Source organism: Rhinatrema bivittatum, chromosome 3 (genome assembly GCF_901001135.1).
Source record: "Rhinatrema bivittatum chromosome 3, aRhiBiv1.1, whole genome shotgun sequence".
In the NCBI taxonomy this organism is placed as follows: Eukaryota; Metazoa; Chordata; class Amphibia; order Gymnophiona; family Rhinatrematidae; genus Rhinatrema; species Rhinatrema bivittatum.
The window spans coordinates 306,030,942-306,048,830 of NC_042617.1; the positions used below are offsets into that span (position 1 = coordinate 306,030,942).

General features: G+C 45.1%; 1 protein-coding gene across 4 annotated transcripts in view; it reads right to left on the reverse strand.

The window, feature by feature from the left end:
• PDE1B (phosphodiesterase 1B) overlaps positions 1–17,889 on the reverse strand; it is a 545,540-nt gene that overhangs the window by 42,687 nt on the left and 484,964 nt on the right. For 3 of the 4 annotated variants that reach the window (XM_029595125.1, XM_029595124.1, XM_029595126.1), the window contains 3 exons: positions 15,018–15,099; positions 3,851–3,971; positions 532–668 (listed from right to left, as the gene is read on the reverse strand). In XM_029595125.1, the coding sequence (XP_029450985.1) occupies positions 532–668; positions 3,851–3,971; positions 15,018–15,099 (340 nt within the window). Of the gene's footprint in view, positions 1–531; positions 669–3,850; positions 3,972–14,071; positions 14,446–15,017; positions 15,100–17,889 lie in introns of those variants that run through there. The other variant, XM_029595127.1, reaches the window with a different exon arrangement.

The window sequence follows — 17,889 nt, forward strand, 5'->3', positions numbered from 1 at the left end:
TTTGTTGGTTTCTGATTCAATCTAACTCCAAGGACTTTTTGTACTAACTTCCATCTATATATTTTAAAGAAAAGCTGTACTTTTTCAGAAGGATCACATTCTGTTTTTAAAAACTTCCTTCTGCCGAGTTCTTTCTGCATAGCAACACAGTAATTATCAGCCGATAAGGATATCTTGGCCTACCCAGTTACCCCTGTCTACAAAGTCACAGCAGACTCCAACTTGTTCTTAGGTCATCTTGCTCCCTAGTCCTTATCACTTTAGCTATCTCTACATTAGGCATGCTTCACTGTTATTCGTAACAGTGGGAATAGCTAAACTGGAAAAGATTACAAAAATGTGGAAACTATTATCTCTTCCAGAAACAAAATAAACAGCAGAATGAAAAATGGGGTTCTCAACCATTTCATCTAAAATCAAGTGCTAGTAATTCTGCTTTAAGCATTTTTCCACCTTCTGCATGCCTCTCTCTTTTTAAATGATCACCATCCTAGATCTCCACACACACACACGCACGCGCTCCGTGCTCACCGCTTGCTGCTCTCTCCTTCCACTTCTGCTTGTTCTCTTGAATATACTTGGTCCAGGTGGATCGGAAGCTAGTGATGTCAGCATTGATGTCTCCAAGCTCGGCCTGTTCATCTAGCGAGGGCTGTCTCCAGTGGGAGCTGTGTGAAGACACGAGTCAGCAGGATGTGAGATGCCAGCCCTAACTGCAAAGAACGGACAAAACGAGCACTGGCCTGGCGTCAAAGCCTCCTCCCTTCACCCCAGTCAGGTCAGCTACCACTAACTGAAAAGACGCTCCTGATCGTGCAAGTTTTCTCAGGGCTTCCTTTCGATGTAGCTCCCTGCAGCATCCTCACGGTCCAGGCCAGACCAGGGAGCAGAAGCCAGGCTCAGGAATCAAACCTGCAACTTCTTGCAGAACTGCTAAGCTATCAGGTGGGCCTCCCGCACCCATCCCATTTTAAAAATTCATTTACTGCAGCTTGTGACAGCTCAAGGCGGGAACAGCATAACTACCATCAAATCACAGTTGGCTCTTTAAATGTTTACATTCGATTATCTGAGCCATTCACGACATAAAATACATCTGATTTCACTATAAACAGGGGCATTGCTAGGTACTTCAAAGATCTGGGGCACAGGCCCAGAGGTTCTTATCTTCCCATTCCCCCACCCCCCAGGGTTGCCAACTTTTCTATAGACCAGGATTGGAAACTTGAGGACAGGGGAGAGACACCTGACTCTCCCCTGATTTGCATAAATGTGTCACCACTGCCCCTGAACCTTCTTTCTTTTGTCCCTCTGTTCCTTCTATTCTAGAATCCCCAGGACAGTGGCAATGGACAATCTACTACTAGATCAACAGAACCAAAAGGGCTATCAATGATGACCTCAGGAATCTATTTGAAACACCATAGGAATGACAGAGCACAATCTACATGGACCCATGCATTCCATTAACTGTGTATGCATATGTGTATTATGGGTGCATAACTCATTTTTCCCAATGTTACAGAAATATGAATGCATCAATCACCCACACCCTTCACTGATCTCTTCTTACAGTCCACTCAGTGCTGGCTGAGATATCCAGGCAAAGCACAGCACAGCACTCAGCCACTTACATTCATTCAGCCTTTGGGTTACAGTACTGTAGGGATTTAAAAATTGTTCTGTTTTAAATTTGATACTGAAAACAAATTGGCAATGAATCTTCTGAAAAACGTGAATTACAATTACACTATAGTAAACCTTCCTTACCAAACCAGCTCTAACTGCCAGCATTCAAATAGCAACAACCCTACCTATGATAAAGCAACACATCAAATATACTTTATACTCTAAAACACTAGTACACCTCCTGTTAAGAAAATAAAGCAAGCCAAACTGCTATAGATCCCTACACAAAAACTAGATGTTAGCAGAATATCTCATCTTAGTCATATATGCAGCACACAGACAAACCCTAATTCAACTAAAGAGAAAATAAAATATAAATAGAAACATACAGACAAACTCAACTTAAAAACAACAAGCCAGACTCTGTATGCAGTACAACTATGGAAAATCAGAAATATCATCATTCTAATCCAATTTATTTATATTCTGCCTTTCGAACACTTCAAAGTAGATTACATTCAGGTACTTTTATGTATTCCACATAAAACAAACAATAAAATCAAGAAATATAAATCATAACAGTAAAACCATACTTAAAGAAAGAATAAATATTTCAAAACAGCTAATGAAAATATCAATAATTAAAATATAAAAATGTTTTTAAATTTCGTAAACACCAACAAAATATTTTAGAACAGTAGATACAACAAACACCCAAAAATGAAAACAAATAAGGATTTAAAAAATCCCCTGCTTTCCATACCTAGGCACTTTTGATTTCCAGTCAACCCTGTGATTGTCATGGATTAGCAGAGGAAGAGGATTCACAAATGTTCTTCTCTCTTTTTCTCATATATACCCTTTCCAACACTCACACTCTGGCTTACTCACACATACATTCTTCTCTCAAATTACACACACATACACACATATATATACATATACATGCCCTCTCACACCCATGCTCTCTCTGTCCATGGAACATTCCAGCAACAGCAGCCTCTTCCTTGGGCCTGTGCAGTGTCTCTCTCTCTCTCTCAAACACACACCCACTGTCACTCACACACACACACACACAAATGCTGTCTCACAAACATACACGCACACACACACACACAAATATTGTTTCTATCACACACACACACACACACACACACACACACACTCTCTCCCATCTGTCTCTCTCTCTCTCACATACACAAATACACACATCCTCTTTCTCTCTCCCCCAATTGTGCAGGGTGCAGGTAGCAAGGAGCCTGCTTTCTTCGTCCCACAGTCCCGCTGATGGAGCAGCTTCCTCCTTAGGCTGCATGGGCCCAACTGATGCAGCACTCTCCTTTCCCATATGGGCCCAGCTGACTGATCAGCTTCCTCCTTGGGCTGCGCAGGCCCAGCCAATTCAGCATGCTCCTCCTTTCCTCACGCGGGCCTGCTGATACAGCTTTAGCCTCCTTGGGTGTGCAGGCCCTGCTGACAGAGCTGCAGCCTCCTCCTTTCACCGCGCTGCAGGTCAACACAGGTGCTAACTCTTTGGCTGCGCGGGCCTTGCCTCGTCGACTCAGTCTCCTCTTTAGCGGGAGCCACGGCTGAGATTCGGAGCACTAATGTTAACACTCGAGGCATGGGCCCTGTGTGCCTGGTGCTAGCAATGTTCTGACTATAAAGCTCTGACACAGTAGCAACATCCATTTCAATCCAATGCAAAGATTTCTGCAAGACTGCAAACAGGCGGCACATTTGTACTGTAGTAAAAGGCAAATGAAATGCTTCTGCTTCAGTGGGTTTACAGGGAAATAAGACATTGTATGTGTCATCAATGACAATGCTATTAGATTGCATGGGGAAAATTTGGGGAATGGAAGATTTTTTTTTTTTTTTTTACTCTTTACATAGTGATTCTCTTGCTTTCCACAATGCCTACGATCATCGCCTGAGTAAAAAGGCAGTTTTTGAACGCACTCCAGGGAAGGGGCAGAAAAGGAAGGTGGAAGTCATGGTTAATTATATCACTTCATGCAGGGGAGACTTTCATGCTGGTAAGAATGCCATTCCAGGGACAAGAAAATGGATGCCTCTGCCTGGATGGTGCCTTTGCTCAGAAGCATAGGTGAACACAAAACACTGGCACCTCCTCCTGCAGGAAGAAATACATTCAGAACCACAGATGACCAAGGTGCAGCTGAATATAACCAACGAGGATCGGCAGACTGGCGTGTACCTGGACTGCTGACTGGCCGGGGACTTGGACTTAGAGCCCTCCTCTATCAGCGGAAGAACAATCTTCTCTGCCACATCCGTCAGGACAGAGAATGTTGGATCAACGATGAACTCGATGAAACCTGCAAATATAAAACCACAGGGACTGATAAGGATTGGAATCAGTGACAGGGCCCAAGCATCCCTCTTGCGATGAAAGGCCCAGTGGAAACTGGGACCTTTGGACAGTGTGCATGGTTGCTCTGTGACTTCCAGCTCAAACTCTTTGTTTAGTTTAGCTTTATTTTGTTTTTGGTTTTTTAACTCCTCCCCCCACCCCACCCCATTACTGCAAAACAACAACAGCACATGAACCGCAAGAGGCATTATTTCTTGTTCCTGCCTCATACAATTTTTATGCCACAGGTTTGTAGAGTGGTGATTTTTTTTTTAAGTACTGCCCCAGAGCATGCTGGGACTTGTATTTCTAGTTAAAGGTGGTTGAGGGAAAAACAGTAACAGAATTCAAGAAATCCTGGGATAAGGAGAGAAAATTCCTGGCAAAGAAGTGAAGGAAAAGCCAGAAGTCAACTGGGATCTCCGGCATTACAATAGGAACTTAATTGGACAGACTACATGGGTCTTTGGGTCCTAATTTGCCACCGTATGTATTCACATGTTAGGTCATTTGCTTCCAATACTATGCATCATTACAGCCAATTAGCTTACTCTAAATCTAACAGAGCATTCTATTTAACATATAATATATAACATTTACACTTCTATTTCAATATTTTGTAGGAGGTTGACCTGCTTCCTTTTCCTTCCCTTTGATGAAAATGTCCAGAAGCTCTGCTTAAAGGTTCCAGAGCAGCCACATGTCTTGTTCTGCAAGTCTGACTATGCCTATCAAGTAGTGCGGGTATGTGCTCACTGCTAACCTGCTTGCCTAAACCAGCAGCCTCATTGTAAGCGGCCAACAGCACAGGCTACACCACAAGTACTTATTATTTATCTGAACTGTATTACACGCTCAATGTACCAAGCACAAAAATCAACAATTTATCAAGTGAAGACACCAGTTACCAACTTGTAACTGTGAAATGCTACTTTTGTTTTGAACTGAAAGAGTGCAACCATCCTTTTTATATTTTCTTCAGAAAGTCCTTGTGAACTTTCCTAGTATATGAGCTTCTGTATGCTGAAACTGTCCTTAGCATCACCTCAACAGTTTCTGTCACGCTGTTAATTATACAGATATATATATATATAATGTGTGTGTAGGACACATGGTAACAGATTTTTTTTTAAAGGGGTTAAATTAGCACGAGTTTGAGACTTGTTACCAGTAGTGTCAGTCAACAAAGGTTTCTATGAACTGAAATTCATGCTCTCTTTGCCAGCTGTGGGACCCCAGCAGTTCCAAAACACATCCAGATCCACATATTCAGGTGCAAGATTCTAGACATCACTTCATCCAGGAATTATATCAAAATAACATAACATAAGAGCATAAGATATGCCAAACTGGGTCAGACCAAGAGTCCATCAAGCCCAGTATCCTGTTTCCAACAGTGGCCAGTCCAAGTCACAAGTAACTGGCAAGTACCTAAACATTAAATAAATCTCAAGTTATATTGCTTTTTAATTAATAGCAGTTTATGGATTTTTTTCTCTAGGAACTTATCCAAACCTTTTTTAAACCCAGTTACACTAAATGCTGTAACCATATTCTCTGGCAATGAATTCCAGAGCTTAACTATGCGCTGAGTGAAAAATTATTTTCTTCGATTTGTTTTAAATGAGCTACTTGCTAACTTCATGGAGTGCCACCTACTCCTTCTATTATCAGAGAGTAAATATGTCCTGTTCGATGGTCTATAGATTGTAAAGCTTGTTGCTGAATTATTGTTTATTGTAAACCGAGGTGATGTTCTTAACGTGCCGCGGTATATAAAAAAATCTCTAAATAAATAAATAAATAGATAAATAACTTGTTCAAGTTCTTTCATGATTTTGTAGACCTCCATCATATCCCCCCTCAAGCATCTCTTCTCCAAACTGAGCCCTAATCTCTTTAGTCTTTCCTCATAGGGCAGCTGTGCCATGCCCCTTATTTTAGTTGCACTTCTCTGCACTTTCTCCAATGTAACTATATGTTTTTTGAGATGCAGCGATCAGAACTGCACACAGTCTCACCATGGATCAATACAGAAGCATTATGACCATCCATCGTTTTATTTGCCATTCCCTTCTTAATAATTCCTAACAGTCTGTTTATGCTTTTGATCGCCACAGCACACTGAGCCAACAATTTCAATGTATTATCCACTATGATGCCTCGATCTCTTTCTTGGGTGGTAAATCCTAAGCTAGAACCTAACATTCGGGCCGATACAGAAAACCTCGCGAGAGAGCCAGCGAGCATCCGATCTCCCGATGCACACCCAGGCCACTCTCCTGGGTGCGCGATTCAGGAAGCCAAGGTATGCAAATTAGGGCCCGCAGTAAAAAGGAGGTGCTAAGGACACTAGCACGTCCCTAGCGCCTCCTTTTTGACAGAAGCGTTGGCTGTCAGCAGGTTTGACAGCCAACGCTTATTTTTTACTGGTGTCAGTTGTCGAACCCGCTGACAGCCACGGGCTCGGAAAACGGACGCCGGTAAAATTGAACATCGTCTTCCAACCCGATACAGAAAGTAAAATGTGCGGCTTCGCTGCACATTTTACTTTCTGTATCGCGTGGGAATAACTAATAATTAATAATAATTAAACTGTTGTGATGGCTTCACCGACGAAGGTATATAAAACTCAACAAATAAATAAATAAATAATAGGCCCATCAACCTGCATTTGCATGTTGCTGGCGCTATTAGTTAAGGGGGGGGGGGGGGGGAGTTGGCCGCACATTTTCCACGCGCTATTACCCCTTACTGTATACGGGTAAAAATAGTGCGAAAACGCGTTCAGCGAGGCGCCGGAACCCTCGCTGAACGACCTCCTGCAGTCGATCTCCTGCCGGCGCCATTTTCCGTACGAAAACGATTCGCGGCGGGAAATCGCTCCCTGACCCCCGCTGGACCTCCAGGAACTTTTGGCCAGCTTGTGGGGGGCCTCCTGACCCCCACGAGACTTGCCAAAAGTCCAGCGGGGGTCCGGAAGGACCTCCTGCCGTCCAATCTTTTTCGTCTATGGCCGCCGCCATTTTCGGCGCCATTTTGGAAAATGGCGCCGGCTGAAGACGACAAGATTCAGAGCAGGAGCCCGTTCCGGACCGCTGCCGTTCCGGACCGCCGCTGGACCCGCAGGTTATTTAAGTTATTTGGGGGGGGGTTCGGGAGGGTGGGGGATTTAATTTAAAGGGTCGGGGGTGGGTTTTAGGGGGTTTTAGTGTGCCGGCTCACGATTCTAACGATTTATAACGATAAATCGTTAGAATCTGTATTGTATTGTGTTCCATAACGGTTTAAGACGATATTAAAATTATCGGACGATAATTTTAATCGTCCTAAAACGATTCACATCCCTACTATCTATTTCCTGCCTTTTAACTAGCTTGCAATCCACAAAAGGACATCGCCTCCTGTCCCATGACTTTTTAGTTTTCTTAGAAGCCTCTCATACGGGACTTTGTTGAACGCCTTCTGAAAATTCAAATACACCACAAATTGAAGAGATTTCTAAGGGATCAAATATTCTGACTGCTTTCTCTGTCCACTCCAACTTCAGCTCTCTCCACCTGTTCCCTTAAGGAGTGGAGAAGTGGCGGCCATGGAAGAGGGTTGGGGGGGACAACAGAAGAAAACTGGCTTTGTCAGGGAGCAAAGTGCCTCTTTTTTCATCTGCTACAACCTTAGTCTCACCACTCGTTTCCTTCAGGCGGTCTATGAGGGGAGTGGCTGGAGCAGGAGTAGAGAGTGTGGAGCCTGAAGGCAGGCACCCTGTAGCTTTCTTCAAAAGACTGAATTAAGAGTGGGGAAAGTTTCAGGTACATTGGTTCTGATGCAGGTTGTCAATTATGTGACAAGCTAATTATGTGGTTTCTCCTGTGGTCACACATTGTGGGAAGCTAGGGGCACTGATTATACCCCCCACCCCAACACATTAATAAAAACTAACAAAGCAACTATCTTTCCAAGCCCCAAAAATATAGTGTTCTGTTTCCCATTCATTTTTGGAAGACCTGTGTAGGAAAACAGGCTTCAAGTTTTTTTTCAGAATGTCAAATAATTCATTTCCAGTTGTAATTCTCCTGGCATCACATTCCACATGATTGAACCAAAATAAGCAAAGGCCTTCTGCCTCACATAAGTCACCTTTACATCTGCAAGACCTGGAGTAGCAAGTAAGGTAAGTTGCGAAGAATGAAGCAGTCCAACTGGTCTACGAGTCACTGTGGTGAAACAGGGGTTTTATGTACACTGCGACTTGCCTTGCCCTGAGTCTTGTCTTTTTCCTAGAGAGATATCATTTCCTTCAAGTAGCCTGCAGGTGGTGTTTTGACCTTCACAAAACTGTAGTTCAAACTGAGGCTTGGGATGCTTGCTCAACTTAAGCGTGAGGCTTGGATAGCATACCTCCCTGTATCCTTAGGAAGCTGTAAGACTAACATTGGTCAGAAAGCGCATTGCTAGTACTTTGCGCTATTTACTTTGTGTGATTGATCCTTTACAATTCACTAGTCGTGGCTGGGAGTACAGAGACTAGCCCTGTTCTAGTTTGTGTGAACAGCCTTTTACTTGATCTCCCCAGGCACTGATAAGTACAGTAAAAAATGTCTAATTAGACCTTACTCAATGAATTTTTGTTTCTTTACCAGTTACTATTTGTAAATTGAATCCGTTTTCCATTCACTGTTGTGGTTTTTAGTTAATCATATCTTCAGTTTGTTAGCTCTTTCCTGGAGTGATTCATAATCCCAGTGCTTTTAGTATTTGGTCTGTAGGAGCATATCTAGGAATTGTGTGACCCCTTCGGTTGTGCGGGATCTCACTATCTTTAGAACCTACCAGGAGATAGCTTGCGGGCAGCATGCCTTCCCAGAAGCAAGCAGGAACCCGATTGGCGGGGCATGTGCACAGGTGAGGTGGGCCTGGGCAATGCTTAGCAGGGCAGGCCCCTCCTATGTGTCTACAGGGTTAAACCCAAGGCATCACGTGATAACCTCTAACAGAATCAGACAGGGTGCCCTGGTAAACTGCCTTAAAAAACATGCACAAAATCTTTAATTACATATATAGAAAAATATTGCAACTGAAAAAAAAAAATAGAGGAGTTACATGATCAAAAACCTTCTTTCCTAAAAGCAATATGGCTGAGGTATTCTGCTCTATTTGTAAACATCTAGTAGCATTCTTTGGCAGACTCTGATCCCCAACTTAGGTCAAAGATAAGTCATAGACGAATTTAACAAAAACAACTTCTCAGGCTTTTGTTGCTAAATATATTTCAGGTCTTATCCCCCCTCCCCATTACCATACAGTGGCAAATATTATGTTCAACTTTAAAATAGAACCGAAGTCTCTCAAAAGAGGGCCAGGCAAATGTGTGCTGACCACATCCTTGTTTGTTTCTCCATGTGAAACCATTACAAGAAAGACAAAGGCAGCATCTTCTCCGCGATCATCTCATGTATTATCGTAGTATGAGAGAGGGTAATTGCTCAGCTGCAATCGATGTCCAAATGCAGTATTTTTAAGGAATTGTTAATGACATTATGTTATGGTTGTGAGGTGCTGGAGTGGATTCTTGGGTACTGCGGTGATGGCCACTCCCACGGGGAGGAGCCCCATGAGGAACCGCAGTACTAGGCTAGACTCTATACACGCAGACACAGAGAATTTGTATTTATTGTACAGCTCGATGGTACTGTCCAGGGGGCGGACAGCAATGAGGTAACCCAGTGACGCAGTCCAGGGGTCCTCAGCAGAGGAGACCAGTCCCACACTCGAGTAGATGGTAGGCAACGCAGGGTAGCAGAGGAAAAAAACACAGAAAGTGGAAGTGGTATAAAGGTGGTAAGGGTTGTCATCCGTAGATCACTTCAAAAGGTGTAGATCCAGTAGATGACGCTGGATGAGAATTGATGGTGAATTCAGCCCAGGGCAACAGTTCAGTCCAATCATTCTGACGTGAACTGACATAGGCGCGGAGGAACTGTTTGAGAGTTCTATCCATTCTCTTATCGTTATCCGCGCTTTCCTTTGTGGTTGATCTGCACACAGACCACACATATATTTGTATGTGAGCCATTCCTATGTCCTTCACTCCTTGCTGACTTATCATGCATGTTAAAAACAGCTCCACGCTGCATTAGCAGGTATGCGCTAAAATTAATCTATGTAAATGACAGAGCATGATATGAAAATGTAGCTCTACTAGGCTCATGGAAAAAAAGTGAGGTATGGTTACCTACTTTACCATGGACCTGATAAAGCCAGAAACCTAATACCTGCCTTGGACCAGGGTGTTAACGTTTTAGCTAACCCACTGTCATGAAATCCCCCATGCTAACCAGCCTGAAATAAAAGGGACCATTAGTATGGAGAATTCAAGCCCTGGCCCCCTCCCCCACCCGTGTCCCTTCCCTATACTTCCCCCTATGAGCAGTGATACAGCTCCCAGGACTGGATTTAAAATATCAGCACCCATAGACTATCAGGAGTGGCAGTGGGGGGTGCATTCACATGAATTTACAAAGCGTGCAGGGGAGGGTCTCCCCACAGACTGCCCCTGTCCAGATTCTCCCCTTGGCCTCTTCCTGGGGCAGCTCACCTAGAACAACAAAGCTACGCAGCAGCAGCAACTCCTAGACCACACCTCAGCACGGGGGCCTGTGAGGCCTCTAAGGCGTCATGGCAGCCCCATCTGCTCCTTTGCATGGGCTTCTTAGCATCATGGTGATTCATGAAAGGGGCAAAGACCCCACAGGGCCTGTGTGTGTGTGAGGCTTTGCAGGCCCCTTGCTATGTCTTAGTCCAGGAGTTCTGGTCAAGGGACAGCAGCAGGCCCAGATGGTAGCATGGCAGCAGAAGCAACACCCCTACGTCTATCACAATTTGACGCTGGAAGCAGTTGCCCACATTGTTTGTGACTAAATCTTGGACAGGGCTACTCAACACCAGTGGCTTACCTAAAGCATTTGGCACTCAGGGTGGATACTTCTTTTGGGACCCCTTCCCCCCCTCCCTGCCCAAGTCTCATTCCTCCATCCCTCCCCAGTGATCTCTGGTTCCCCTCTCTCTCTCTCACACACACACACACAACCCTGCATATAGGCTCCCTCCATTTCTCTCACACATAAACCCTCTTCACACACAAACATGCACCCACACATACACACACTCCCAGTTTCTTACTCATATACACACACTTGCAAGCTCCTAATCACTTATTCATACACACACATCCTTACTCCCATTCACACACACACACACACACACACACATACAATCTTTTATTCACATACATATATATATACACACACACCTTCCTCTCTCAATCACAGACTCATGTGCGATCATTCTGGGCCTCTCCCTCCAGCTGCAGGTGGGATGGACTCCATCTGCGGTTATCTGGTGCCTCTCTTCCCTGTCTTCCACCACGAGCAGGATGGACTCCACTGACAGTGTGCTAGGATGCCTCCATCTTCTGCCATGAGCAGATGGTCTCCTCTAGCGGTGTGCTGGACCTCCATCTTCTGCTGTGAGTGGAATAGGATCCACTCGTGGCTCGCAGGGCACTCCATCTTCTGCTGCGAGTGGGATGGACTTCGCTCATGACACACTGAGCCTTCTCCATCTTCTGCTGTGAGCGGGACAGGCTCTGCTCGTGGCACACTGGAATGCCTCTCTATCTTCTGCTGTGAGCGGGACAGGCTCTGCTCGTGGCACACTGGAATGCCTCTCCATCTTCTGCTGTGAGCGGGACAGGCTCTGCTCGTGGCACACTGGAATGCCTCTCCATCTTCTGCTGTGAGCGGGACAGGCTCTGCTCGTGGCACACTGGAATGCCTCTCCATCTTCTGCTGTGAGCGGGACAGGCTCTGCTCGTGGCACACTGGAATGCCTCTCCATCTTCTGCTGTGAGCGGGACAGGCTCTGCTCGTGGCACACTGGAATGCCTCTCCATCTTCTGCTGTGAGCGGGACAGGCTCTGCTCGTGGCACACTGGAATGCCTCTCCATCTTCTGCTGTGAGCGGGACAGGCTCTGCTCGTGGCACACTGGAATGCCTCTCCATCTTCTGCTGTGAGCGGGACAGGCTCTGCTCGTGGCACACTGGAATGCCTCTCCATCTTCTGCTGTGAGCGGGACAGGCTCTGCTCGTGGCACACTGGAATGCCTCTCCATCTTCTGCTGTGAGCGGGACAGGCTCTGCTCGTGGCACACTGGAATGCCTCTCCATCTTCTGCTGTGAGCGGGACAAGCTCTGCTCGTGGCACACTGGAATGCCTCTCCATCTTCTGCTGTGAGCGGGACAGGCTCTGCTCGTGGCACACTGGAATGCCTCTCCATCTTCTGCTGTGAGCGGGACAGGCTCTGCTCGTGGCACACTGGAATGCCTCTCCATCTTCTGCTGTGAGCGGGACAGGCTCTGCTCGTGGCACACTGAAATGCCTCCATCTTCTGCCGCGAGCAGAATGGGCTTTGCTCATGGTGTGCTGGGTATCTCCGCTCTGTGTCTCAATGGCACCCCACCCTCCTGGCTGTCCCCCGGGGCGAACCGCTCCTTCACCCTCCCCTTTAGTACACCACTCCCTATCTACCTTTCCACAAAGGGCAATTACCATTCCACAGGTGCCTACTTTCTTCACCAGTAGATGCGAAAGCAAAATCCTCATCAGCATAGCAGCCAAACTCCAAATAATGCCACTTAGTAGCACTTCATTACATATCAAGTGACACTATGCTCGATATGTAGTGAAGTGCCACTAGATGGCGTCATTTGCAGTTCGGCAGCCATGCCAGCAGGAAGGTTCTGCTAGAGAAAAGAGTGGGCCCTTCTGGAATAGTTAATATTCATTCTGCAAGGTCGGATGGGGCTGAAGAAGATCTTGGGTAGCTCCTTAAGGGGGGAGGGTTTACATTATTTCTGGTGGGGGACAGGAGTGGAGTGGGATCAGAAAGGTAGTGCATGTAAGCGGAGAAGGGACTGTGTGATACAGGGGGAAAGATTGGCACATTCTTAAATTTGGGGGAGGGAGGGGGATAGGAGGAGGAAATAGTTAGAATCAAGAACTTTGCAGCAGTTTGCATGGACCTGGAACTTTTCTGTGCTAACATCGGGTTAGTACTCAGGCCATGCTACTGAGCATAAGCTTTTAATGTGCCTTTAGTAAAATTTATTGCACGGCACATTAAACCTCATTTTAACATGCAAGCAAAATATTTACTGAGTTACACGAACATTTTTAGTGCAAGTTTTTTCGCATAAGCCCCAAAGTCTTTAAAACTTTACTACTACATGATGTATATACACATAATATAGCATAAGCTGGATGTTAATAGCCTTTTTTTTTTTGTTCCCTAAATTCATGGCAGATATTTGAAAATGCCCAACATGTGTTTTTTTATAAATCCAAATTCAAGAAGTAAAGGGAAGGCGAACTCAACTGTGATCTATAGCATTCATAAGGAATTAAATTGGGCAGACCAGATGGGCCTTTACGTCATTATCTGCCACCACATTCTGTGTTTCTATTCACGGACACATTCAGAGCATACAAAATATAGCAGAGTTGCTTACCTGTAACAGGAGTTCTCCTACAACAGCAGGATGTTAATCCTCACATATGGGTGACATCATCAAATGAAGTCCGGCACAGAAAACGTCTGTCAAAGTTTCTGGAACTTTCACTAAGCACACTGAGCATGCCCAGAATGTCACTAGCCACGCGACCACACGGGGTCCTTCTTCAGTCTCATAACATATAATTACGACAAAAGTAAAATAACAAAGAGAAACTCTACTTTGCAGGGTGACGGGAGGGTTTTGTGAGTACTAACATCTTGCTGTCCTAGGAGAACACCTGTTACAGGTAAGCAACTCTGCTTTCTCCTAGGACAAGCAGGACTGTAGTCCTCACATGTGGGTGAATACCTATCTACAGGCTGCTCCCTAACAATCACAGAAGAAACAGCATTAACCAGGTGCCAACGGGCACAACAAACTAGTGCTGGTGGTGCATGCATTGTGCAACACAGGTATTTTTTTTTTTTCAATTAAATTTTATTGTTCATTTCCAACATTAAACATAACCGTCAGTTTTACACAAGAATGGTATGAACTTTCATCATTATTCATAAGCATCTGGGTAGGTATATCAAAATCATACATACATATTTGTGTCAATAGTGGTTGCAAGAGGAATGGTCGGTAAGACATGAGGAACCTCAGTTTATTAACTCATATACAGGGCCTCTTACGATCATTCTCCATTACAAAACCCCGCTGTCAATGGCTAAAACTCCAAGCAGTGGGTTCCATCTTTCATCAATAAAGTCTCAGCTGGGAGCATAACATGTGGTTACAGAGTAACACTTGTCCTCCAGATCACGTATGGTTGCCAAACCTCCATGTGTTTAGGCTGATGTCTCCATGTGTTTAGGCTGATTTACCTGCGTAAATGGCTTTTGAAAATTACTTTTTCTAGAGCACATACACAGAGACACAAAGGACATACATTATGCACACACAGACGCACTGCATGGACGCACATACTGCTCTAAGCATACAGCATACACACAATCAATCGTTTGACTCTTGGAGTTAGCTGGACAAGCTCAAACATTTTAAATCCCACCCCTCCCCTCACCCACTATATTTTGCCTGGGCAAATCGTTGCCCAAGCAAAATGTATCTGGACAAAAGGAGGCAACGCTGGAGCTGTTCCCGGGACATGGTCTTACTCTGAGCAGGCAGCACTGATATTCGGCACTAGCTGAACAAAGGGGCCCAGATAACTCTGCCCAGGTAAATAGCTGTCCTAAAATGACCTAGACAGCTCTGGGTAACTTTAAACTAGATATTCAGTCAGCATGGATTTGGGATGAATATCTGGATAATCAAAGTCCAGCGACTGCCAGTTGAACACAGACCTCGCAGAGCACAGAAAATACGCACACGCAGACAGTGCATGTGCCCAAAGACACATACATTGGGATAGCAGGGATAGCAGTAGTTTTCTCACCTATTTGAGACTGAGCTACTAGTGTAGCTTTACGATCACATAATGGAGAGAAAGGGAGGCCCAGCTCTGCTTCTTTGTCACCCTAAGAGAAATGAAAAGCAGAAGCAAGGGTAAAAACAAATTTCTGTTCCAGCAAGCATGGACTCAGCCCACCAAACTCACGGAGACTGGGTCTGTCCTTCTGAGGCTGCCCGTGTCTAACCACGCCAGGACTCTTTGATCACACTGTACCTTTAATCGCTAGTTACACTATCAGCTCCTGAGCCAGACCATGGCAAATGGGACAACTGGCAAGGTTCATTCTGCAGCGGACACTGAGATCACGGAGATCCTCACGTGCCCACACCAGGTCCGGTTTTAAGGATAACCAAAATATGCCAATTAGCCCAGTTCACAGATACAAAGGGGTCTTGGGACAGATACAAAGGGGTCTTCACAGCAGGGCCGGGAGGGAGAGGACCAGAGACTGAGTGGGCTCTGCAGGGACACCGTAGGCAGGTACTAATGAGCAGACTTATGAGCAACTGGTCCTTATCTGCCAACATTGTCCTTATGCCTATGTTACGAAGGCATGCAAATCTCTCTCAAAAATATTCACTGTGGATGATACCCTGAAAGCAAGAACTGTGGATGACCAATAAGGAAGGGAAAACATCTAACAAGCTATTTTAGGAAAAATTCACCATAATGAAAATCTGTAGTTTCCCCCATTAACCTGTCAGAAACACAAGGCATATATACCAGATGCGCATTGCACAAGAAACACACCGGATATATGGCACATGACATACATGTTGCACAAGACAAAACATACTAAATGTATGGTAGACATGGAAGGCAGATACACTAAAATATGGGGCCCAATATTCAAAGATATTTGGTTATCTAAGTTATCCGGATATATTTTATCCGGATAACTTAGAAGGGATCTTCAGCTGCAAAGGATAACTTTGGACCTGCTATTGAGCTGATCTAACTTATTTTGTTAACTTAACTGTTTAAGGCTGAATATAGCACTTATCTGGTTAAGATAGCCAGATAAATAGAGCCATTCCACCCTGCCCCTTCCCAGATCACTGACTGTCCAGTTATCTACTTAGACAGATAAGTGACTTATCCGATTAAGTGGTGGCCACCGAACATAGCTGGATGTTCATCGGCCACCACTTAGCCAAATAAGTCCTACTTTATCTGGCTAAGTAGCAATTCAATATTGAACTCATGGTGGTATGAGGTACAACACACATGGCACACACAACAGAATCACAGCATGTCAGACCTATGCACATACCAGACACATACTCCAGATACACAGTATGGTGCATGAGAGACCAGATGTACATACACACTCGCGCACGCATGCATCCCAGGGCAGACTTCTGACTGTAAAAAACCATCTACTCTACTTTAACAGAATGGCTACCTCATTACCAGAGGAAGTCCCTTGCCCTGTAAGCAGGTCACTACTATAACAAAATAGAGCCTTGTCTACCAGACAGGCAAACCATTACACTCCTCATTATTTAACAGGAAAATGTATTAGAAGAGCTCTTTGAGAAAGGGAAGGCCTATTGACATGTGAGGCTGTTGGATGATCTTTAACAATGAGACTTCACAAACCACAAAAGGATTATTGCTTCGCTGACACATCAGAAGGAATCAAGGTGTCAAGAAACAGTCACCTAGAAGAGAATTTTCAAAAAGGTCTTGCACGTGCATTTCATAAATGTCAAGAGTGCATGCATACTTTTAGTTTTGTTAGTAAAGCCAACCAGGGAAAACGAAGGGACGGTCTGGGAGCAGGGCTTAAAACTATGCAGCCGCTAACTGACTCTTGCACAAGTAAAATCGGACTTGTCTTATCTGCAGTTTTTGGCTGGGAGGTCTGGGTGACCTGGGGAGGGGTTCAGGGTGAAGTGCTAGAGAGTCCAGGTGAACTGGAAAAGGACTGGGTGAACTGGTGGAGGTATCGGCGAACTGGTGATTCCAAGTACGTACGCAAATAAGTATTTTCAAAATGGTATACGGGCATACTTTATAAAATACCTGCCTCCAGGTTTAATTCTGGGTGTTCATTCGCGCAGGTGTCAATTATTTTGCGTGTTAAATAAATGCACATACGTTTATAAAATGGGTAGTTAAGTATGCGATTTCCTGCATTGGAAATATTCGTGCACACTGAAACATATGCACGGACGTTTGGAGCAGAAAATATGCAGCATTTTACAAGCTGTGCAGCTCCTGCCACATAACGTATAAAACACCAGCATTAGTCTCCCATGTCCACTTGCGCGCAAAAGCTGTACCGCAGCTAGATTTGAGAGTTAAGCACTCCCCCGTCAGGGAATTCACTGCCAGAGCGTGGCGCCGTATTTCTGTGATGCACCAGGGGATGTGCATTATCCGCAGCAGACGGTGGATGGGAAGGGACAGCATCTAGGACCGATGTGGTCTCCAAAGGTCACGTGCAAATTCGCCTCTGCACAATTCTTACAACGGGGCTCAACAGAAGGGCTCGCAATCTGCCGAGAGAAAAAAAAAAAGGGGGGAGGGGGGGGGGGGGACGTCTCCGATGACAGCACGCGCTGAGCCGTGCTGGTGGGTCGCCTATGTCGTGTGTGTGGAACTGGAGGACACTTTGTTTCTTGCAGAGGTTTGCCACGTGCCACCAGACCTGCTGCTCTTCAGCGGCTCGGAGGATAACGCGGTATTGAACATTTTTACAGAAAGGAAGGAAATAAGAAAATAAAGAAACAACTCAGCTCAACAACTAACTTGTACAACAGGAAGAAGAGCAGCTTTTAAAAGGGGAAGTGGGTGGGCTGCGTGGCTGGCCCTACTGCTGTCATCGCAGAATAACAGTTACAGATAA